The sequence below is a fragment of the Carex rostrata genome, chromosome 12 (assembly GCF_964058835.1).
Source record: "Carex rostrata chromosome 12, lpCarRost1.2, whole genome shotgun sequence".
Classification (NCBI taxonomy): Eukaryota; Viridiplantae; Streptophyta; class Magnoliopsida; order Poales; family Cyperaceae; genus Carex; species Carex rostrata.
Window position 1 is genome coordinate 1222816 of NC_135929.1, and position 24939 is coordinate 1247754.

The 24939-nt window shown below is 34.8% G+C and overlaps 2 protein-coding genes across 2 annotated transcripts; one reads left to right on the plus strand and one right to left on the minus strand.

Annotated features, from left to right (window-relative positions):
* Nucleotides 1–933: 933 nt before the first annotated feature.
* On the minus strand, nucleotides 934–10979 carry LOC144563375 (protease Do-like 2, chloroplastic). Its single transcript, XM_078312842.1, has 21 exons — nucleotides 10725–10979; nucleotides 9982–10089; nucleotides 9693–9743; nucleotides 8921–8994; nucleotides 8156–8219; nucleotides 7212–7256; nucleotides 6758–6865; nucleotides 6380–6457; nucleotides 5749–5815; nucleotides 5538–5596; nucleotides 5049–5148; nucleotides 4468–4547; nucleotides 4220–4276; nucleotides 3990–4093; nucleotides 3668–3755; nucleotides 3029–3111; nucleotides 2708–2732; nucleotides 2457–2528; nucleotides 1976–2026; nucleotides 1815–1875; nucleotides 934–1468 (listed from the first exon to the last, which is right to left on the minus strand). The coding sequence occupies exons 1-21, from the start codon at nucleotides 10863–10865 to the stop codon at nucleotides 1224–1226; spliced, it is 1761 nt and encodes a 586-aa protein (XP_078168968.1). The 5' UTR covers nucleotides 10866–10979; the 3' UTR covers nucleotides 934–1223.
* Nucleotides 10980–17553: 6574 nt separating this feature from the next.
* On the plus strand, nucleotides 17554–22360 carry LOC144563077 (GTP-binding protein BRASSINAZOLE INSENSITIVE PALE GREEN 2, chloroplastic-like). The gene is made up of 5 exons (XM_078312449.1): nucleotides 17554–17781; nucleotides 18272–18371; nucleotides 18530–20509; nucleotides 21345–21508; nucleotides 21810–22360. The coding sequence occupies exons 1-5, from the start codon at nucleotides 17641–17643 to the stop codon at nucleotides 22167–22169; spliced, it is 2745 nt and encodes a 914-aa protein (XP_078168575.1). The 5' UTR covers nucleotides 17554–17640; the 3' UTR covers nucleotides 22170–22360.
* Nucleotides 22361–24939: the final 2579 nt, after the last annotated feature.

The following is a 24939-nucleotide window of genomic DNA, read 5'->3' on the forward strand; positions in this document are numbered from 1 at the left end:
AACATTGTCAAAAAGAATGTGCTTTGATAAACCTACTAATCTACTCCGATCATGAGTTTAGTCCTACACTCCTACTGGATTTGAAGTGGAATGCTAAAATGCACTAACCACCATTGTCTCTCTTCTCTCACATGCCTTCATTTGCTTTAATTGAAAAATATGAAATAAAGGAGGAATATAATGAAAAATATTAAAATTAAAGTGTGTGAACTAATTGTAAGAGATAAATAAGAAATAATGAGAAGAGTTGAGAGGTAAATATAATATATTGAAGTCTTAAAAGATAAATAAGAAAATAAGCAAGAGTTGAAATAATTACCCAATTTTTTACTCGTAAACATCATCCAGTATAACGCGGACCAACATGGTTTTGGAGCCACGGGATAGAATGGCAGGTTGGATTTATATGTTCTGTTTGGAAAACTTGTGCGATCAATTGGGAGTATCAACTTTGAAGTATGTAATAGGATTAAGAGAGACGGTGTAGGGAGGAATTAAGGAGTAGCAACAGCTGCTGCTTTCCAAACTAGAATTTAAAAGGTGGACTCCAATGTCTTTATTTATTATTTCCTTTTGCCTTCATTATATAAACATACTTTTGTGTCACTTGCTCCACAAGTAACAAAAATATGAAATTTCTTCTTAGATTTGATGCATATCAAAAAGTCTGATTTTAATCTTCACTACTATCAAAACGATCATGAGATAACATATTTAAACTATGTACATTAAAGAGGAAAAAATGCTTATCATAAGTTATTGTTTATTCTATTATTTGACTTCATATTTTATTATTGTTTAAAAATTGGCACCCAATATAGGCACAAGATGTGGAGACATAAACCCTCTTTTTTTAATTAATGGCACGCAATTCAATATGATTTTTAAGGTTAATTTTGCAAGAAAAAAGAAAAGAGAATAAGCCTCCTAAATATGAATAACAACGACCTCCATTCAACTCTGTATTGGCAAGTCTTATTCCATAACTCAAAAATGATAAAATTTATTGCATGATACAATAAATATTCCTAAACTATTTTCTTAATGAAAAAAAAAAAATTGCACTCTGACATCAAAAAAGTGCCAATTGGCATTTGCTAAGAATATTATCATTTCCTTTCCAATTGCTTCCTTAAAGCTTAAACCTGGTCGACAAATTACCAATTAGTCCATTCAGCCCTTGAATCTCACCGAAAGCATCTTTCTCCTCTTTCTCACCCACTTCAAGCCCATAATAATCCTTCAGAATCAATCTCACTGTTGCTAATGGGTGCGTCGCCAATATCAAGATTCAATAACCTATTATCTTCACTAAGGTCTACATACGGCGCAAACAGGTCAGCTGACCTTCCTGTAGGTATCCCATTGTCCTTCAAAATTCGTGGTGAGGCCTCAGCGGCCTTTTCTTTATCCACAACCACCAAATAGTTATCCTCAAATTCAAATATCAAGTACTTCTCTTTGCATGCTACAAGAAAGACATAAACAGGATTAATGAGATTATTAGCATGAAGACTCTCTAATACTGGTATTGATATCGCTCCAAACTTGCTATCAGGATCATGGTGCCTGATTTGTATTATCTCAGTTCATCTAGTATGGGCAATGTATCAATGTAACAACCAAAAATTCATCTAATACTTTCAGGAACTGTTATAAAAGGTTTCTTCAATCTTTCACAAAAAGGTTAAATTAACTGTTCAATCAAGCTTCAATATGTTCAAGTGAGGCTTCATGAAATCCAATTTTATATCAAGTCTAAACTGCCAAGTGCCAACCATGCCATACATAAAAAAACATGCAGCTAAACTTACCATCAACCAGATGAGCGAGATGGTGAATGTTTTTTATTGCAGTTCCATTGAACTTCACAACCTGTTACCATAAACAACTTAATAAGAACTGTCTGGTAAACATACAAAAGCATCTTATAAAAAGAGCAAGTTAATGATGTTTAAAGAGAAAGACAAGGTACTTGTTCGTTTCCCATATCCTCATAGCCAATATTAACATCGTGAGCTAGCACCTGATAAATGAATGAAGGGGCAAGCATTTTAGTACTAGGAATTCAGTAGGTAACAACCCCACCCAACCCCAAACAAATAATGCAGCAGTACAATTCTACCAGTAAGATTGGTAGATGCCTATTCTGTCTAGGTCATTTAATCTTCTTTTTTTTCTGGTTTCCTTTAAAAATGAGGCCAATCAATGCTTAAACATGATTATTTGATCATTAACACTGTGAAAAAACAGAAAAAAAGAAAAGAAAAGGAAATAAGTGATTCAGAAAACTGGGTATGAGTCCTACTGCTATGCACCCTCCAAAATTGGAATACTATTAAAAATTGAGTAAAAATGTGTCAGATAGACTATCTAATTGAGTAAATATGTACAAGTTGAGTTTCCAATTGAGACATAATCCAATAATTAAGTAAATATGTGTCAATACACTGGACCTGTGATAAAATGACAATCTGTTCTCCTCTGAACCTTGCCAATGAATACCGTGCCCTTGCTAATAGTTTCAACTGGACATGGGGGAAAAATGAGAATAAAAGTTAAACCAAATAATTGAAAATAATTGGTAGGAATACTGTGCCCTTGCTAATAGTTTCAACTGGACATGGGGGAAAATGAGAATAAAAGTTAAACCAAATAATTGAAAATAATTGGTAGGAAAACAGGCAACTGTAATCCTAAAGCTTACCCCTAATGACTCTTCACCTTCTTCTCTGCATTACAGAACAAAAGAAAATAATTATTTTCAAGTCATGAAATCAAGTCTTTGCCATACCAATCCTGTACTAGCAGGCAACCCTCATCCCTACTTGGCAGTCAGCAGTGACACAACTCCAACCAAACCTGACCTAAGATATGTTACTTTGTTCAACAGTAGCTGCATCACAACCTCAAATCAGTACTGCTAAGGCTGCTAACCTAATGCCCAATTTGAACAGATCAAAACCAAATGACCTAATGGACACAAATCATGGTTTATTCTTTTACAAGATAAACATGAAGTACTCACTCTATAAAGGCTTCAGATAATGGCGTGAAAACAAGGCCAGCAACTATGAGATATGAAGGATTCTCATCTATGTGATATGGCACCTTGTAAGGGGTAAGAGACAAAATGCAATGTTCACAGATTCCTTTTAATCAAGACAAATACAATAGAGATAAATTACATAAAAGGTCCTTCAAGTATACTGATTTCTGCATGGTTCTTGAAAAGTACAAAGGACCTCATTTCATAAGAACTTGGGATATGCTAGAAATAATGATGGAAAATGCCATCTAGCAGTACCTTCGTTCCAATTTGGTCTTTTTTTTGTTTGGAAAAAACTTTTCTTTTTCTTTTTCTTTTTTTGAGGAAAGAGGAAAGTGGAAAAGAGTGTTCAAGAGGATCTTGTAATTTAAAGCTAGAACGAGTAAATCAGACACCGGGCAGATAGCTCTTCTACAGTTTCTTTCTCAAATGCATTATTAGTGATATACATTCGATGTACTAATGAAATGACCAAAAGATTAGAAAAAAGGAACTTATTCTACACATTAACACCAAATCCTTGATTTCTTTATAACTTGAAGGGTTGTTGAGGTAATTAATTTTGAACACGATGTCAAGACAGTGCTTCTGTTTAAAATAAGGGTTTTGAGTCCTTACAACGTATTCTCGTGCGCTCAAGACAGTTTTAACTTTCATGTGGCTGCCTGCCCGAATTATACCGACCTCTGCAACATCACCACAATACCTGTCATATTACAAAAATGGCATTAATTTGAATCAAGGAATGAAACTCTGCCAGTCATATGTTACAACAAGTAGTACTGATAAACAAAACCCTTGTCACAACCATCAAACTACCAGAAAAGACAGATGGCTTCTGTTCGCTACTCAAGATAGCAAGGATACGGTACCAGTTTTAGGTACTTCCAGAATGCCAGCCACAAAGAAACTTGAACAAAAGATCAGGGAAGGTCATTACTTTTGGCTTATTAAATAGCGAAAACCAATACGCTCTGATGACCGAAATGGCACAGTTCCTTCGTTTCCTACACTAACACCATCAAAGCTTACAAGCACATCTCCCTGAAAAATATAACAACAGAAAAAGACCAACATAAAGAGAATTCAAACAAATCTTCAATGATACTGCACAACATCACACTTTAACTTTTCCTCAATAAATCTGAATATTTGAATAATACAATCTACCTTCTTAAAAACACCATAAGCTGAAGAAGTGGGTTCAACTTTTCGGACCAGGACACCCTTAAAAAGTGAACAAAAAACAAAATGTAAATAGAAAAGTCTTTACAACCAGGATTAAAATTTCAAAACTTGGTATCACACTGTCTCATAGCAAGTCAATTACAGAGAAAATCATAGGTTTTGTTGGTTTGCTTCATGAAACTCAATATGACACTTCCTTTAAAATTTATCAGCACATACTGCATATGTACCTCATGGTCAGGTACTTTCAAGCATTCACTTAATGCTGGATTCTCCATTTTTTGAAGTAAAACTCCCAAGGAAGGAAAACCTGAATATAAATATATAAATAAATTGATAGATAGACAGATATATACAAAAAAAAAAAAAAATCAAATTTAGCAATTCAGCCTTGGATTGCATTATAACTTCAGTTCCAAGTCCTGAGCAGCAGCAATTTCTCTCAACATTTATTGTTATTTTGCATTTTTAACTTATCTACAATTTGAAGCCTTTTCTGTTTCATTTATTTACACTATTTTGCTCCTCCTGTATATAAGTGCTAAACAAATGCTTTTATGAGGATGTTGGATAGCTCAATTGAGCCACAGATATTGAAACAGAGCCAAGTACTATTACAAAAAAATACACATAAAAGGTGCCTTACCACATAGGAACTCTACAAATACCATTGGCATTTTGCTCAACTGGGCAAAACCATAACAACCATATGCTTAAATGACATTAGACATGAAAATAGTTGGCAATAATCAGACATGATCTACAACCAACTGAAAATGATTTAACTGACATAAAAGACAAGTAAACATACCAGTATATTTCCCATTCCTTTCATAATCATTAAGGAAATGGGATACAACAGTAGTTGGAATAACATATCCTATGTTTTCAGCATCATCACCTCTGTATACCTAAATGTACTTCTTTGTAAGGCAAATAAAGACAGAATTGGAAAGAAAAGCAAAAGCAAATAACATTGATTATTTTTCAATTATATCCTGCATGATGCCAGGCTATAAGGTGTCAGCATCGAAATAGTCAAATAAAAACATATAGCAGTACCCGACCAGTGATGTTCAGCACAGAACCTGCCTAAAGTTAATCCTCGTGAAAAGATTATTGTTACACTTATTTGCATATGTAAGGAGTTAAATATTATTTCATGAGGTTTACAAAATATTGAGGCATATACTACTACAAGGATAGTGAAACAGTTTTGGTACTATCAAGGAACTGTCGGTTAATGGTTGATATTTGAAACCTACTAAAATCAGAGAAATAACATGAAGCTACAATATACCTGAAATGCTACTCCAATACATTCTCCTTGCTCATTAAATGCTGGCCCCCCACTATTTCCTGTATGATGCAAAGTGTTGTTTTTAAATTTCAAAACCCTGGGAAAATTGTTATCCTACATGTACATAGCTATTGAAGATAATATATACTCCATTGAGGGGAAATTGAAATTGTTATGTTCACCATTAGATTAAAAGGGTTAAGAATAAAACCAGAATTAATGGCAGCATCTATTTGGATTCCAAGAAGATCTGAAGAGCCATGTGCATATGACGTTACCTGGCAAAGATAACTGTCTTAATAGGAAAAATGGACAACATTTTCTTTCACCTTCTATTGTTCCTTACAAATTAGTCGTTGACAATTTCAAGGATTGCAATTGGTAAAGCAAGCCATAGATTGCTTACTCTTGCATAAATAAAGTGCCAATCAATCCCCAACTGAGCCCCAACCATTCAGTGTTTTTTAATATCCAACTATGTCAGTAGAGTCTCATACTAACCTTTACTACAATTATTCTCTTGATTTTTCTTTTATGCCTCAACTGACTCCACATACCTACGTTCCAACCAATTTAGCTCGAATTCTCCCTCAATTGTTTAATTAGCGACTATCACAATAAGAGGAATGGCACCACTAAAGATATTTGTTCAAATACATTGATATACAGCGAGTTGCCTCACTGTCGAAAATTTTCAAAATAAAAATCATTAATTGTGCAAGTTAACTTTAAATCTGTAGGTAACTCCGATTTTTTTTTTCTGAAGTAGTACTCAATCAATTAAGTAGGCAAAATTTCAACAATGAAGTGAAACCTGTAGTCCAAACAGTAGCAGTCCATACCTCAATACGCGACACAATGCCTTTAGTAACAGAAATAGTATCTCCACCAAGTGGATATCCAACAACAGTCACCGAATCCTGCAATTTTCAGGATCAGTAGAAGAATATATTAGACTACAGTCCAAAGAATTTGCTAGAGATCCCATCATCTTCATCTGAGTACCAGCTGGTAGGCAACATTGACTTCAGAATTGATGTCTGTATCAACTACTCTGGGGTCTTTGTCCAAGGATAGCCGTCTAGATATTGACTGGTTGGTCATTGGACACCCGGGCACATAAGTAAAAGTCTAAATCTTGGTGGCTTGGGTGGATTTGAAGTCCCCCACGGTGTTTATGTAAGAGAATACAACAAAAATAAAACATAGAAGCTTTTGACCTGAAGGGAAGGCAATCGACCAAAGCTTAGAGACTCAGCACCTTTCCAGAATTTTTCATTCTCTACTGAAATAAGTGCAATATCACATTCTATTCCTATGGCCAAAACCTATTAAAATTCAAGTTAATGAGCAGAACATGTCCATCACAAAATCAAAATCCATCAGGGAATTGAGTATTGGATCTAACTATCATTTGCTTTTGTTTGATTTAAGTATGTTTGGAGGCCATTTTATGGCTCAATTTACGGGCTCAACTTCAAAACTAACAGGGATAAAAGTACCGAAAATTCCAGTACCATCAATACAGTGCTCATTTCATAAGGTTATAGTAAGCCTCATTAAGGTACAGCTTTTGTTGAGTATCCTTACCAGCAGTGATTTATTAGAAAATATTTTTTTTTTATAAGATTTCAACATAATCCTATCCAAGAAGAGCTAGCCAGGATAGAGTACCTTGGCGACATACTTGGTATCATCACCTCTTTTCTTCACCTTGACCTGTTCAACAAAACACCATATTATTTTCCCATTATGGCAGAGCTGAAATTTTTTAATTGGACCGCATGTTGACCCAACCCGGTTAAACAAACTGGACTGATGAAAGATTTGGGTTTATGTCAGAATTCTTTCACATACCAGAGCAAGTCCTGTCAGGTACCTATGTCATGATCCGGCCCAATTAGCTCAAGGTCCCATACACCTATTTAGCTTTATTTCATTTACTTAAAAGATAGGGTAAATTTCGCTGTAGGTCACTAAACTTTGTTATTTGTCACGAATTGGTCACTCAAGTTTGATTTGTCCCTTTTGAGTCACTCAACTTTGTTATTTGTCACAATCAAGTCTCTCTATAATTTTCCATCCAAAATTTTAACGGAATATTCCTATTCCGTCCAAAAAATTAACGGAATATACTAATTTCATCCAAAATATTAACGGAATGAGCATATTCCATCCAAAATACTAACGGAATTAGCATATTCCGTTAAAATTTTGGATGGAAAAATATAGAGGAACTTGATTGGGACAAATAACAAAGTTTAGTGACCTAGAGCAAAATTTACCCTAAAAGATATGAAAGAAAAGGGAATACAACATATTTTATTTGTCCAAAATCATGATTCAAGTACTACCAGCTTGTCCATTTGACATGCCAAACTGTCTGAACGACCCAAATGTTCGGGTCGGCCAAGAGGTTAAGTGATCAGCTCCGGTTTTACCTGATATTACTCTAATTGAAACACAGCCAACCCAATCCATTGTCACAGCAGAAATGTGTGCTACTTTAAATCCAAGATGATCCAGTGAGAACAGAATTGAAAAGCAAAAAAAGGAAAGATGGCAAAAAAGAAAATAAAAACTAACAATAATACAAACAAACTTGTCTTGATACCGACCTGGGAACTATGTTGTACACAATGCGCATTCGTCAATAGCTTCCCATCACCAATCATAAATGCACTACAAGAGGAATAATTACAAAAATATAAAAAGTGATTTCATCCCACAAGTTTGATAATATAAAACCTAAAGGCCATGTTTGGTTGAGTAAACCCCTTACTCCACTCTTAAGGAGCCAAACGAGGAGTAAGAGGTGAGTTAATCCGGAGTAAGTTAATCCACCTCTCCACCTGTAGGACCCAATATCATAGACATGGTTTCATTTTCCAACACCTTACTCCTTCATATGGATTCCATGACTTAAACTACCAAACAATATGTAAATTACGAGGAGTAAGGTGGAGTAAGCAAGTTAATCTTCATTAACTTTATTCCACAACCAAACATGACCAAATGGAGGAACACTGAAGTAGAAAGTCATAAGAATTATTAACAGACTAGCATGTAAATTGGCACACAACAGGCAATGTTAGCATGTTCCCTTGGACAAACTAGAGCAACATAACATGGAACAATAGCAGAGAATAAGTAATAACAGATCAGCACGGTAATTGGTATACAAGTAGCAAAGCTAGCATATTCACTTGGTACCTAGGACCAACTAGAGAAAGATAACATGGAACAGAGCCAAGGTTTACTATGTCTGCAGGTATGAAACGGTAACACACAGTACTTCTCAGCACCAGACCTAATGTATATGGTAACTTAAACACAGGCAGCATATTTGAGAATATATAGATGAAGGTACTGATTCAGCATACCTGCCCGTACTGGCATATTGCCTTTGTTTCTGCCAAGGAAGAGAATAATCTGGTGCTGTATGTGTGCAATATACCTGAGTAATAAAAAATACCAGATGAAATGTGAAAAATCCAATCAATGCATTTTTTAAATCGTATATGGGTTCATTTTCATTTCACGTGCCCCCAGCAAAACATAAAGAATACTGCCGCGTACAAATTTTTTAATGCCATTTATAGTCCCTCTTCCACCATTCTCTGATGCTGAAACTACCATCTGCTGCCTCTCTATAAAGGATGCACAATGGAGGAATAGTGGAATAATTCAATTATCTTACAGATTGAAGAGGACGGGCATGTGATATTTTTCATTTTATAGAGATAACATTATTACCTGTTATAAAGATAATTTACAGAATGAAGAGGACAGGGTAATTTTGACAATTGTGACAACCGACAAAGCTCTTACTAAAATCAAAAAGTTAAAATTGGAGATGTATTCTCTATACTATAGATAGCCCGTGTATCAAAATTTGGTGCAATTTAAATTGCCTAAGTTTGACACACAGCCTATCTAAACTATAAGAACACATCGCAGTTGTCAAACAAGTTTTGTTTCAATTCCTGCTTAGTTCGGGAAGCATAAAATATTCAATCGGTAAAAGCACTATGATTATTTTCTATTATCAAAGATAAGTTTACATGAAAAAAGAAATTGTAAAACAAATGTAATTAATAGCATATCTTATGACTTACTAGTTCCGAATATATACTATTCAGAGATAAGGAATACCTTCACAACAGCATTGAGAAATGATGAAGCAATATCAATCGTGTCAGGTACCTGATTAATTTACATCTAATTAGTAAACCATTTCTAAACTGCACATTACCAGTGCAGCACCAGTTGTAATAACTGCTAAATATTAAAGAAATAAAAAAGACAACACTGCAGAGAGATAAAATAGTATGAAGAAGTTGCAGAAAAGGGAGGACCTCCTGATGTAATTTCTTAAAAGTATATGGGTTTATGGGTGAATTTGCTGTAAACTAAAAGGAGAAAATAAATAAATGCATATTGCCTGTTGTTCTTCCAAATCATAATCATACAACAAGCTTTTATCTTTATTTTTCACTGACTTGACCGCATGTCCATCCTCTTTTCCTCTTCTTTGAGACACTCTTTCCACCTGAAACCAAATGAAAACTCGTGGCTAAATTCTTACAATCGCTATTATTTCAATAAAATCTCAGCTTATTGTTTTATGTTGATATTCTAAAACACACACCCTGGAGATGTTAAATCAATTTGAAATTTTATTTTACTGAATGTTCAGTTTATCAGAGTTCACAATTCATAAGTTACCAATTTTATCATGTTAAACAGAGAATCAGAATGCATCTCAAATCTTTGAGTTAAGAGCATTACAGATTCTTTGCACAGAAGGACAGAATTAAGCCTGGTTGTAGCAACTGAACAAATCTTCCGTGAACGTACTAGAATTCTGGCATCTTTGGTTAAGTGTTGGTAGAATGGGAGAAACACAATTTCAGAAAATCAAGTGAAACGGGACAAGATATCTTGGAATGTAGCACGTTATTGCACTAAGTTCTTTCCATAAGCAATTTGAGTCTTAGACTGGCTAGTTATAGCTCTGAGGAAGTTCACAGCCAAAATTAAAAGAAAAAATTGGACAATAACTCACGATCTGTTTCAATCCTTCCACATTTGATTTTGACTAGGAATTAAACTCTCATTTCCTCATACAAAATTCCATAAACGAATGAGCAAAATAGGAACAGAAAGCTACAGTCCATGAATTACCTCATGTGTTCTATTTTTATCGAACACGTGCTTTCTCGTGGGGGGAGGCTTGGCAGAGCAAGAGCAATAGAACGTTGTTTTACGAGAAGAGGATGAAAAGGAAAGAGAGGAGGTGGAGAAGAGCGCGGCTATGGCCGCCATTGTAGAGCGCGCGCGCGCGAGAGAGAGAGAGGTAGAGAGGGAGGAGTGACGAGCTGGTTCAGCTGGTATTTCTTTTCTTTTGTTCGCCTTATCCTCTCAACATTTGCATTTTTTTTTCCCTCTTAGACAAGGGGTTTAATTGGTAAAAGGTCCGGAAATTTACGAAAACAGCCCTCTTTTAGATTTTTTTATTTATTATCTAGAAGACTAGAACGAATTAAGTCCCTCTTGGGGCTTTCTGCCGAAATGCTAGCATATTTAAAACTAGTAGAGATAGAATTTATCGACTTATTGTGCAATTGCAACTGCCATAAGTTCAGAAAAGTTATTAAATTCGGATGTCTTTTTCGATATTTCTGTGTTGAAGAAAATACTATAATTAAGTCATCTAACCTTGACTGTGTATTTTTTAAAATTTGTGAGGATATACTGGAAGAAAAAACATCGGATCCGGACCTTTTTGTGATGGATCCCTCGCGTTGCAGTAAGTAACGAGTTTTTAAGGTCGGAAGGGGAGAGAGGTTTAATTTTAGGGAGCGTCTAATTGTTCACAACTAGTTGTCTACAATTTGTTTAAAAAAAAAATTTATTTGATTTGCGTGAATTTTGTAAAATTATAATTATATATTGTAATTTCATATAACGAATCATATACAAAACGCACTTTAAAATTATAACATTCAGTAGGACCACTTTATGTACTTGCAACTTGCACAACTTGTCAAACTAACTGTACTTGTTGCAGTATCACTTGATGTACTTCTCTAACTTATAGTTAATGACAATTTTAAAATCTTCTAGAACATTTTAAAGCTGAACTACTTCTCAAACTTGCAGTTTTTTCAAATTAACCCCGAAAATTATGCAAAATTATTTTTTTGCATCAAAATTAATTTTTTTGAATCAATTTTTTTTCGAAATTAAAACTAATTTTAATTTTTTTTCCTCAATTATTATTATTATTATTTATATATGCATTTATATCCTGTAAATTAACACCGCATACTATAAAACATACATATGCAAACTGTAGAACTTCAATACTGTAAAATTCTCAAATGCAAACTATAAAAATATAAACTATAAAACTGAGATAAATACAATGCAAACTTTAATACTATAACTTTAAAAGATATAAACAGTAAAACTAACAGATATAAACTATAAAACATCAATACATCAACTATTCACAATCACATTGTTAAACATTAGTAACTAATCACAAGTATAAACTGTCACTATTGAAATATCACTGTAGCAAAAACAAACAATAATATTTTAAACACAAATTCATACATTCCACAAAAACATACTATTCAACATACAAAAACTTTTACTTCATAATCCTTTGTTTAGTATTGTTTTGATGAGTTAGAAACCTCATCACTAAAACAATGCATTCTTTAGAAATATCATCCTACAAACAAAAAACAAACAAACAAATAAGGTTATAAAATTGTGAACTATATCATATAAAACACTCAACATATCATGTAAAACTGTAAACTATATCCTATAAAATTGTGAACTACATACTATAAACCTTTAAATATTAATAATAATAGATATTGTAAAATGATACATATATCATGCAAAATTGCGAACTATATCTGGTAAAATAATCTACATAACCTTTAAACATGATTCATTTATCCTGTAAAATACTGTATAGATCATGTAAATCTATTAGAAAAATACTGAAAATTTAAATCAACAAAATTATTAACTAGATCCTATAAATATTGCATATATTTGTAAACTATTGTATATATATCCTATGAAACTGTTAAATAGATTCAGTAAAATAAAGAAGAGTAATACAATACATAGCTCATGTAAAAAATATGATATATCATGTAAAACTATGAAACATATTCTAAAAAATACTCTACAGTGATTTAAAACTAATTGACCAATCGTGTAAATTAATGTATAGAACCTGTAAACTGATTACATGCATCATGGAAATTTAAATCCGTAAATAACTCACTCAATTTAAATTTCACCACTGCTCTTCAATCCAAATCGAATCAATGGTTCGGTCTCATATACCTTCAAAGAGTTCTTTAATTTTTCTTGGTACCAGGTTTATCTTATGGCATCAAAAGCTCTTCAATCCAAATCGAATCAATTGTCTTATATAGTCCCATTACTTATAACTGAAAATTGTTGCTTTCATCTACTTCCCTTGATAATCCTTGTTCTTCTCTCCAATATCCAACTTCTCTTATACCCCTTCCAACAATATTAATTATTTCGAACGAATAATACTGCAACTCTCCATTAATTAGTTCAAAGTTGCCACTCACTCCATGAAACTTGATGTTGGTGATTGCTTTGAGAAGTCGTGGTCCACTGGGAAAGATATGCAGCGGTGGAGGAACTGTTGAATTATCAATTACGGAATTGTGAACCCCTACTTTTTCTACTGCCATCGCTATTCCGTAGATGGTATCATAAGCCCATAATGCATAGATACTAGGGTCATTAGACATTTCTTGGGGATTGTCTTCATGGAATCTCCTTTTTCATATGGTTGTGAAGTTATTCAACTCGTCCGTCTTGGGTACATATAGTCGCACACCTAGAGCCCCCTTCATTGCCCTAGTAATAGTTTCATTTAATAAGTCAACCATGTTTGTCACCCCATTTGTCATAATCCATACATATCCTTCACCCATCATCCCTAATTCTTTGGCCTTCAAAAATAGGTTAGGGCCCAAGGAAGTTGACATGTGTACAACAAAAACCCTTGTTTGCATGGTCTGTAACTTGTAGAGTTCTTGCTTGATTTGGTCATCAGTTGACAATTTCAACAATAAGCTACGGTAAGGGATTCGCACATTGATCTCTTCAAGGGCATCAGCAAGGAAGGGGAGAATGCCCCACCCAAAATCAATATCTTCGTAGATTGGAACGACCTCTCGCCATTCATAGGCTTCGATGAGAGCGGCAATAGTTTTTACCTGAGCTGCATCATTTATGGTTGTCCTTACAAAGTACGGCAAATTTATGTTGGAAAGAGTTGGGCTGGTAGCTGAGAATGAAATTACCGGCACATGACTTGTGTTACCGATTTCGGAGACAATAACAGCTTGTGAGGACTTCTGAGATCCAATGATGATTTCAGTCATCTTGTTCTGTAGCAGGTCTAGTGCTGCAAGAAAATTAAAGAATTTTAGATCCTCAAGAAGATTAAAGTTGAAAATAAAAAAATGAGATCTACTTTAGGTTTATTGATAAAGAAAGAGTTGACTTTTATGGGGGGATTTGGTTCAAGTTAACACACCCAAAGACGATATGATAATGTAGTGTTGATAGTACATAAAACTGGTTAGGGAGGGTAGGGAAGGTTAAAAAGAACTTGTTTCAAGAATAGTTCACATGAAAGGGCAGAATACTCCCTGCATCAATTCCTCAGTACATTTTTTTAACAGGGATTGAATATTGAAACATACTTCCTCTTTATTAACTTAATGGCACCAGAGTTTGCTAGACCAGAGTATGAAGGTTCAACTGTGAGCTCTTTTGGCCCATCAATGGTTCGGTCTCATATACCTTCAAAGAGTTCTTTAATTTTTTATTGTGTACCAGGTTTATCTTATGGCATAGTATATGAAAACTACTCAAACATAGTTTGTAATGAAACAAACCTTATTAAAACCTTCATACTCTGGTGCCATTAAGTTTTCATATACTATGCCATAATTTATTGTCTACCCATTCGATCGTGCATATGAAAACTACTTGGATTTTGTAGCGAAAATGGAAGTGGAGTTACATTTGCACGAGAGAGGTAGAGAAAGCGAGGAGCATTTTCCAGTAGAAAAGAGAGAAAAGGAAAGACGAAGTGTTATTGGAATGTTGAAGGAGGAATTGCTGGTAAGTGGAGTTACGCCTGATGCCGGTGAAGTGAAGGCTCTAGCCATGACTATATGACTATGACTATGAGAGAGGATAATAAAAACTGGAGAAGAGAAGAGAAGAGAGGTTTTGATAAGAACTCAAAATAAGAAGAGGGCCAGGCCAGGCCAGGGTTTTAAGGAGCGTGTGTGCTTCACGTTACTAGTTGGATAGGCCAGCCCGTAAAACCTACTTACTTATACGTACGTAATTTGTTCTATTTGGTTTGTGTAGGCCGTAAAAGACATCCGAATTTAATAACTTTTCTGAACTTATGGCAGTTGCAATTGCACAATAAGTCGATAAATTCTATCTCTACTAGTTTTAAATATGCTACCGATTTTTTTAAAAATACCCTAAAAAATGATTTTATTAAAAATAACCAAGTTTTAGTCAGATTTTTAAAAATACACTGGCCGCAGAAAAAATCTGCGCTCCGGAATTTTTATTCCGGGCCGCAGAAAAAATTTGCGCCCCAGAATTTTTTTTTTTTTTTTGGAATTTTTTATTCCGGAGCGCAGAAAGAATCTGAGCTCCGGAATTATTATTATTATTTTTTTTAGAGTTTGAGTGATGATATCTCACAATTTGTTTGGAGATTTTCAATGAAACTTCACAGTCTTGTTCTACGATGTCAAGACTACATGTCGGTCAATTTTCATAATTTTTGAAGATGTTTTGTTATGTTAACCAGAGGTGCAAGTTTGGACTCAGAAGCACTCTTTCAGCAGTTCGGACAATTTTTTGGAGATGATATCTCACAATCTGTTTGGAGATTTTGAATGAAACTTCACAGTCTTGTTCTACGATATCAAGACTACATGTCGGTCAATTTTCATGATTTTTGAAGATGTTTTGTTATGTTAACCAGAGGTGCAAGTTTGGACTCAGAAACACTCTTTCAGCAGTTCGGGCAATTTTTTGGAGATGATATCTCACAATCTGTTTGGAGATTTTGAATGAAACTTCACAGTCTTGTTCTACGATGTCAATAATATATGTCGGTCAATTTTCATGATTTTTGAAGATGTTTTGTTATGTTAACCAGAGGTGCAAGTTTGGACTCAGAATCACTCTTTCAGCAGTTAGATTTTGTATGAAACTTCACAGTCTTGTTCTACGATGTGAAGACTACATGTCAGTCAATTTTCTTGATTTTGACGAATTTATTAGTGCCGGTTTTTATTTTATTTGTTTGTCGTATTATTGTTCTTAATTTTATTTTGTTTTTTATAACATAGAACCCAAAGCACAATAAAACATAACGAAAACAATAACTATAAAACTAAACTCAAAGCATGATAAAAAAATATAGCTAAACTACACCAAAACAAGAACTATAAAACTAAACTCAAACACAATAAAACATAACGAAACTAAACTACACTAAAACAATAACTATAAAACTAAACTCAAACATAATAAAACATAACGAAACTAAAACTATAAAAACATAATAAAACATAATAAAACATAACTAAACTAAAACTATAAAAAAAAACTCTCTATCATTGGTACGTCGAAGGGGTGAATCAGATAAGTGCTCTACCCTTGTTCTCCCTACATGTCCGTCCAACTTTGCACCTCTGGTTAACATAACAAAACATCTTCAAAAATCATGAAAATTGACCGACATGTAGTCTTGACATTGTAGAATAAGACTATGAGGTTTCATATAAAATCTCCAAACAGATCGTGACATATCATCTCTCAAAAATTGCCCGAACTGCTGAAAGAGTGCTTCTGAGTCCAAACTTGCACCTCTGGTTAACATAACAAAACATCTTCAAAAATCATGAAAATTGACCGACATGTAGTCTTGACATCGTAGAACAAGACTGTGAAGTTTCATTCAAAATCTCCAAACAGATTGTGAGATATCATCTCCAAAAAATTGCCCGAACTGCTGAAAGAGTGCTTCTGAGTCCAAACTTGCACCTCTGGTTAACATAACAAAACATCTTCAAAAATTATGAAAATTGACCGACGTGTAGTCTTGACATCGTAGAACAAGACTGTGAAGTTTCATTGAAAATCTCCAAACAAATTGTGAGATATCATCACTCAAACTCTAAAAATAAAAAAATAAAAAAAATTCCGGAGCGCAGATTTTTTCTGCGGCCAGGGTATTTTTAAAAATCTGACTAAAACTTGGTTATTTTTAATAAAATTATTTTTTTTAGGGTATTTTAAAAAAAATCGGAATATGCTATCATTTCGGCAGAAAGCCCCAAGAGGGACTTAATTCGTTCTAGATAATAAATAAAAAAATCTAAAAGAGGGCTGTTTTCGTAAATTTCCGGACCTTTTACTAATTAAACCCCTTGTCTAATAGGGAAAAAAAAAAGAGTGAGTCTATGGTACTATGCATATTACGATTTGGCACCGTGCTACGGCTCTATATTAGAGTTTTCAAATCTTAACGGTCGATCCGAACCGTTCATCTTGTTCTCCATATTAATATGTGTTTGGAGATCAAATTTTACATTTTTTGAAATTTTTTTAACTACTTTTTTAGATTTATTGAAAATCACTGTTTTTGGATGGTCCAGAATTTTCAGATCAAGTGATTTTCTAAATATCTAAAAAAATAGTAAAAAAAAATTTCAAAAAATGTAAAATTTGGTGTCCAAACACATATTAATACGGAGAACAAGATGAACGGTTCAGATCGACCGTTAAGATTTGAAAACTCGAATATAGAGCCGTAGCACGGTAACAACCGTGATATGCATAGTACCATGGACTCACTAAAAAAAAAATGCAAATGTTGAGAGGATAAGGCGAACAAAAGAAAAGAAATACCAGCTGAACCAGCTCGTCGCTCCTCCCTCTCTACCTCTCTCTCTCTCGCGCGCGCGCGCGCTCTACAATGGCGGCCATAGCCGCGCTCTTCTCCACCTCCTCTCTTTCCTTTTCATCCTCTTCTCGTAAAACAACGTTCTATTGCTCTTGCTCTGCCAAGCCTCCCCCCACGAGAAAGCACGTGTTCGATAAAAATAGAACACATGAGGTAATTCATGGACTGTAGCTTTCTGTTCCTATTTTGCTCATTCGTTTATGGAATTTTGTATGAGGAAATGAGAGTTTAATTCCTAGTCAAAATCAAATGTGGAAGGATTGAAACAGATCGTGAGTTATTGTCCAATTTTTTCTTTTAATTTTGGCTGTGAACTTCCTCAGATCTATAACTAGCCAGTCTAAGACTCAAATTGCTTATGGAAAGAACTTAGTGCAATAACGTGCTACATTCCAAGATATCTTGTCCCGTTACATATGCAAATAAGTGTAACAATAATCTTTTCACGAGGATTAAATTTAGGCAGGTTTTGTGCTGAACATCACTGGTCGGGTACTGCTATATGTTTTTATTTGACTATTTTGATGCTGACACCTTATAGCCTGGCATCATGCAGGATATAATTGAAAAATAATCAATGTTATTTGCTTTTGCTTTTCTTTCCAATTCTGTCTTTATTTGCCTAACAAAGAAGTACATTTAGGTATACAGAGGTGATGATGCTGAAAACATAGGATATGTTATTCCAACTACTGTTGTATCCCATTTCCTTAATGATTATGAAAGGAATGGGAAATATACTGGTATGTTTACTCGTCTTATATGTCAGTTAAATCATTTTCAGTTGGTTGTAGATCATGTCTGATTATTGCCAACTATTTTCATGTCTAATGTCATTTAAGCATATGGTTGTTATGGTTTTGAGTTCTTATCAAAACCTCTCTTCTCTTCTCTTCTCCAGTTTCTATTATCCTCTCTCATAGTCATAGTCATATAGTCATGGCTAGAGCCTTCACTTCACCGGCATCAGGCGTAACTCCACTTACCCGCAATTCCTCCTTCAACTTTCCAATAACACTTCGTCCTTCCTTTTCTCTCTTTTCTGCTGGAAAATGCTCCTCGCTTTCTCTACCTCTCTCGTGCAAATGTAACTCCACTTCCATTTCCGCTACAAAATCCAGCAGGAAACCAGTCATTAGTGAAGGAAGGGATGAGGATCTGACCCGGCACATATGCCCTGGCTGTGGCGTCTTTATGCAAGATTCTGACCCTAATCTACCTGGTTACTACAAAACGCCTACTGCATCTGGAGATGCTGATGCTGTTCACTTGCCTGATTCTGATGATTTTTCTGAAATTGAGGATGAATTGGTGAATGAGCTGTCCGAAGAATCTGATTCCGATGAAGAAATGGAGGATTTATCTGATTATGTAGAAATTGATTTGGGTTCAGATTGGGAGGATAATCGAACTTTGGAGAAATCAACCAAAGGTAAAACGTTCAAATTTGATACGAAGAATAAAGTAAAGGCTGAGTTAGCTAGTGCCTCTTTCTCTGATTTTGTAGAAATTGATTTGGGTTCAGATTGGGAGGATAATGGAACATTGAAGAAATCAACCCAAGGTAAAACGTTAAACTTTGATAGGAAGAATAAAGTAAAGGCTGAGTTAGCTAGTGCCTCTGTGGAACAAAATGATTTTGATAAAGAAACAGTTGAACTATCAGACTTAGATCAAATGGGTAATGGGGGTTTCGAGCAGGATTCAAATTTCAAGGAGGAAGAGATTTTAGAATCTGAAATGGACCAAAACATTGGGGAAAAATCTAAGGGAAACAAGAAGCGCTCATCTAAAAGAAAGTTTAGAAGAAAGTCTAGGTTCAAGTTTTCCGGTTTGGACCAATTTCTAGAAGAGGAAGAATCAGAAGAATCAGAAGATGGGTCATTTTCAATTTCTGATGTCGATGAAGGATTTGAAGAATTTGAAGATTTGGATGAAGAAGAAACTGATTGGGATAAGGATTGGGATAAATTAGACGAGGAAGAGAAAAGGAAAATGGAAATGGATGGGTTTGCCCCTCCTGGAGTTGGATATGGTAACATAACTGAAGAGTACTTAAAAAAAATAAAGAAGGAGAAGATCTCAAAATCAGAGAAAAAGAGAAAGTTGAGAGAAGAGGCTAAAAGAGCAAAGCAGGAAGCTGGAATGGTCACAGTTTGTGCAAGGTGCCATTCTTTGAGAAATTATGGCCAAATTAAAAATCCTAATGTTGAAAACCTAATTCCTGATTTTGACTTTGACCGGTTCATCTCCACCCGTTTGATGAAACCGGCAGGTGCCACCTCTGTGGTTGTGATGGTTGTTGATTGCACCGATTTTGATGGATCGTTTCCTAAAGTGGCTGCAAAATCCCTTTTTAAAGCATTAGAGGGTGCTAGATCAAAAGTCAGCAAATTACCAAAACTCATTTTGGTAGCAACAAAGGTCGATTTGCTTCCCTCTCAAGTATCACCTGCCAGGCTAAATAACTGGGTGCGTGGCCGTGCAAAGGCTAATGGGGCCCACAAGCTTGATTCAGTCATCCAGGTGAGTTCACACAAGGATCTGAACATTAGGAATTTGATTTCTTGCATAAAACAATCAGCCGGGCCCCGGGGCAATGTCTGGGTTGTGGGTGCCCAGAATGCAGGGAAATCGACTCTAATAAATGCGTTTGCAAAAAAAGAAGGGGTTAAGATTGCAAAGTTGACCGAAGCAGCAGTCCCGGGGACGACTCTGGGGATATTGCGGGTGACAGGCATCTTGCCAGCTAAGGTGAAGATGTATGACACCCCCGGGTTGTTACACCCGGGATTGATGATGAATCGGCTGTATAGGGAGGAGCAGAAGATGGTTGAGATTAGGAAGGAGCTACGGCCACGTTCTTATCGGGTGAAGGCAAGTTTTTTTTTCTTTCCCCTTTTTATTTTCTTCTTACTTTTTTGTTGAATTAGATGTTGTTTCTTTGAGCTTTAGAAGTTTTTTTGATTGATTTGTCCTAAATTAACTTATAGAATATAAAAAAAATATTCTGAAAAGATTCTTAATATTTTATTGAAGAAAAAGAAGATTCTTAATATTAGAGATATTGTACTAGTAACAGGTTTTTATTTAGTACCAACCTCATTTTCCTTTTGTCTTTCAAGTTCAGATTTGTAGTATTCCTTTTATCTAGTGGCATGATTCTTAATAAAACCTATATCTTCTACAGTTTGAATGTATTTCATGGTATAAGAGGATCAAGACGTAGAGTCATAAATAGAGTTTTAATGCATACTTTTATTTATGTGTTAGCATCCATTGGCAGATAACATGTTAGAAATTGACAATCTTGACAATTGTCTGAATCAAATTTTATATAAGAAATGCAAAATTGTAGGCGTGATCTACGTGGTGCATATATTATGCCTATACAAAAATGACTACCTTATGTATGTTTTACTATTCATTAAATGATTTGAACTTTTCAATGGTCTTTGATTTAATGAACCGTGATGCATCATGAGACAATATGCAAATTGAATCAAATTTGAAATGTAGGCTATTTATATGTCTAAGGATGCGCGCTCGTATAATTTGTTTTATCAGTTTTCAACTGTTTTTTAATTGATTTGAGCATGTGAAGATCGTCAAATAATTCCATTGTCAGTGGATTTCATCCCTTTATTTCTTTACTTGTGAGTTTATCTTTATTGACAATTTTTTCTCTTGTTGTTTTTATAAATTGATTCAGTCAGGGCAAACAGTGCATGTAGGGGGTTTGATGAGACTTGACCTAATTGAAGCCTCTGTTCAGACCATCTACATAACTGTATGGGCTTCTCCTAGCATATCTCTTCACATGGGTAAGATAGATAATGCTGATGAGTTGCGTAAAAGCCATTTTGGTGCAAGACTTCAGGTAAGTATATATATATATATATATATATATATTTTTTTTTTTAGTCTTTTGGGTTTGGGAAACTTTATAGTTGATCATGTGTTTTGTTGCTCTGGTATTTATCATGGATTACCTTACCTGAGTTAGATACTGGTTTGCAACCATTACTTTGTACCTATAGAAGTTCTTTTCTGTATGTACTGGATCAGACATCTTGTTTCCCAATTAGAGATATGTTGTTGTTCAATACCTGAAAAGTATATATTGAAACCCAAAGTTACTCTTTGACATCATGCCTAATTAGCATGTGCGGCTGTTATAGCCACCAATTGGACAGGATCGGGTGGCCGAACTAGGAGACTGGAAAAAAAGAGACTTCAAAGTTTGTGGCACAAGCTGGGATGTCAACAGTGTAGACATTTCTGTGTCAGGTGCAGGGTGGTTCTCTCTTGGAATAAAAGGCGAAGCAAAAGTTGTTTTATGGACTTTTGCTGGGGTTGAGGTGGTACAAAGAGAACCCCTGGTTCTTGACCGAGCCCCATTTTTAGAACGACCTGGGTTTTTGCTACCTCAAGCAATTTCTGATTTAATTGGCAAGGAGAATAAGAGAAAGTCAGAGGCAAGGAAAAAACGTGAAGAACAAATTGAAGATGAAGACCTACTTTTGGAGGCAAGTGTCTAAAATTCTTATTTTTGTTGTCCTTAGCTGGCTTGTGTTTGTAGAAATTTTAGTGTGAGGTTTGTGCTCTAAGTGAATTTTATTGGTCGTGTATTTAGAGACTATGCATATGCCTTTCTCATAGGTTGGCTAAAAGGAACATAGCAGTGATCTTAATTGTTATTTTAGTAATAAAATGCATTAATTGTCAGTGAGGTATATCTCCGTAGTTCTATTACTTGTTATTTTCGTCTTCTTTTTTCAAAAATACATTTTTTATTTGTATATCTTTTCTTATGCCATATTTGATGAACCTTTCTCTTTTTTAAACCAAGCAATTGTCTTATATACCAAGCATAAAGGCCGAGAGGGCCGAAAGAGCCACAGCCTTTGAAACAGCCCCATTCATACTAACCAAATAGAACAAATTAAGTTAGTATATGTATATGAAAACTTTCATACTAAATTCACAACTTCTATGGTTCAACTGTGAGCGAATCAATGGTTCGGTCTCATATCATTGTTCAGATTTTCTGTGGCTAAGGTATGCTACAACTTTGTAGTTTAAGATTCATTCACACAAAAATTAAAGCAGACATACACAATTATTAAAACGGATCGCATAAATCTTAAAGCAGATCAGACGGCGAACTTAAAGCAGGTCTGATGCATCAGACCTACTCCACTGTAAAGCAAATAAGTTAAATTAGAGAAATTAAGAAGCTAATAAGAAGTTTGAATTCCAAGTAACTCACATTTTGAACTTGGATCCGAACCAATTCGGTACGAAGTGCAAGCAATTCAGTATTTGTACCAAAACTGATTGGATTGTCCGGATTCAAACTCAAAATTTGAGATACCTCAGGTAATTTGAATTGACTAGTAAAAATTATTACTCGAGTCCACATCCTCTGCATTAACGCATTATTTGAGATAATTATTTGAGTTTATCTCTGAACTAATCACCCATAACAGATCAAATTGAATTCAAATGATACGTTAATGCAGAGGATATGAATCTACTTAATTGGAGTCTGGAGCTGCAAAAAAGAATAGACGGACGTCATACTCCTACAATTTGGTCTCTAAAATGAATTGAGAATATGTCTGATGTTCATTGGACCTATTTTGATTTAGAGTGAGTCTATGGTAATATACATATCACGATTTGGCACCGTGCTACGGCTCTATATTCGAGTTTTCAAATTCTAACGGTCGATCCGAACCGTTCATCTTGTTCTCCATATTAATATGTGTTTGGAGACCAAATTTTATATTTTTTGAAAATTTTTTACTGTTTTTTTAGATTTATTGAAAATCACTGTTTTTGGATGGTCCAGAATTTTCAGATCAAGTGATTTTCTAAATATCTAAAAAAATAGTAAAAAAATTTCAAAAAATGTAAAATTTGATCTCCAAACACATGTTAATATGGAGAACAAGATAAATGGTTCGGATCGACCATTAGGATTTAAAAACTCTAATAGAGAGCCGTAGCACGGTAACAACCCGTGATATGCATATTACCATAGACTCACTCTTTTGATTTGATAAGCTCAATTACTGTCTGATCCATTTTAAAATACATGCGCTCCACTTTAAAATTTAGTGAGCAAGAGAGAGGGCGGCGGGTACGAATAAAATGTGTGGTTCATAATCTCTCTCTCTCTGTCTGTGACCCGCCTCTCCTCCTCTCTTGCTCCGCCCTCTCTCTTTGATTGATAATTTTCTACAATCGAATTTTGGCCTAACTCTCTGCGAATTCTGCATGCAAAAACTTCGCATAGTGATTCGTCGGACCTCACAACCTGCGCGATCAGGCCTCTCAATGCCCCGTCATCTCCCAACGCAATTCTGACATACTTTCCTGCGTAGACCATTCGGGCCTAAATTTGTAATTCCCAGCGATTTCTATTATACCCACTCACTTCATAAATAACCGATTGCAACTGCTCAAATGAGAAATTTTCATCAACCCAGTACATATTTACTGGAGGTTTGGAGTAACGTGCTCCATTTTGGTCAAAAATGAATGTCCCTCCAAAGTATACTGAAATTCCAATAGGCATGGCCAATAAACTACATTTGTAAATGGTAAATATTTTGTCATTTTACTGATTTCAATTGTGAACAGTTTATGAACAGTAGTGGACATTATATGAACAGTACATATGAATAGTAAATACACATATGAACAGTAAAAGACTAATATGAACAGTACATATGAATAGTAAATACACATATGAACAGTAAAAGACTAATATGAACAGTAAATACGTAAATGAACAGTTGCAAAAAAAAAAAGTACCTGATTTAGAAGCTGAACAGTATCCTTTCTCCTTCTCTCCTCTCTTCTTCTCTTCCTCTCTCCTTCTCTCTTCCACTCCTCTCCTCTCCTTCTGTCACGATCAAGCAAAAAAAAACGCTTATATAGCAAAATAAAACAACCAAAAAAAAAAACCCGGGCCGTGAAAAAATTGTACGGTTCCGAATATTTATTCGAGCCGTGGATTTATTCCGCGGTTCCGAATAAAAATTCAGAACCGTGGAATTTTTCCGCATTTTGAACATTTTTAAAAATTTCCTCAAACACTGGTTATTTTTATTAAAATATTTTAATAATTGAGTAAAAATTAAAATTAAAATCTCGGTAGCTCATCAGAATGCTGTGATCGGAGCAACCAAAATTTTTTGCACTTGCTATTTTAAATATTATGCAGCGTGTCGGACGGACCTCAGATGCGATTGGTGGAGCGCGTGGACCTCTTGTCGTATTATGCCAAGTTGTTTACCA

Bases quoted from the DNA above. Each gene is read 5' to 3' on its own strand.
- LOC144563375 (XM_078312842.1), bottom strand. From the start codon at position 10,865: ATGGCGGCCATAGCCGCGCTCTTCTCCACCTCCTCTCTTTCCTTTTCA. The intron at 5,149-5,537 runs GTATATTGTAGC...AAGTACATTTAG, and splicing joins GTATTGGAGTAGCATTTCAG to GTATACAGAGGTGATGATGC. The intron at 2,027-2,456 runs GTCCAGTGTATT...TTCATTTATCAG, and splicing joins AGATTGTCATTTTATCACAG to GTGCTAGCTCACGATGTTAA.
- LOC144563077 (XM_078312449.1), top strand. From the start codon at position 17,641: ATGGCGGCCATAGCCGCGCTCTTCTCCACCTCCTCTCTTTCCTTTTCA. The intron at 17,782-18,271 runs GTAATTCATGGA...AAGTACATTTAG, and splicing joins ATAAAAATAGAACACATGAG to GTATACAGAGGTGATGATGC. The intron at 21,509-21,809 runs GTAAGTATATAT...CGGCTGTTATAG, and splicing joins ATTTTGGTGCAAGACTTCAG to CCACCAATTGGACAGGATCG.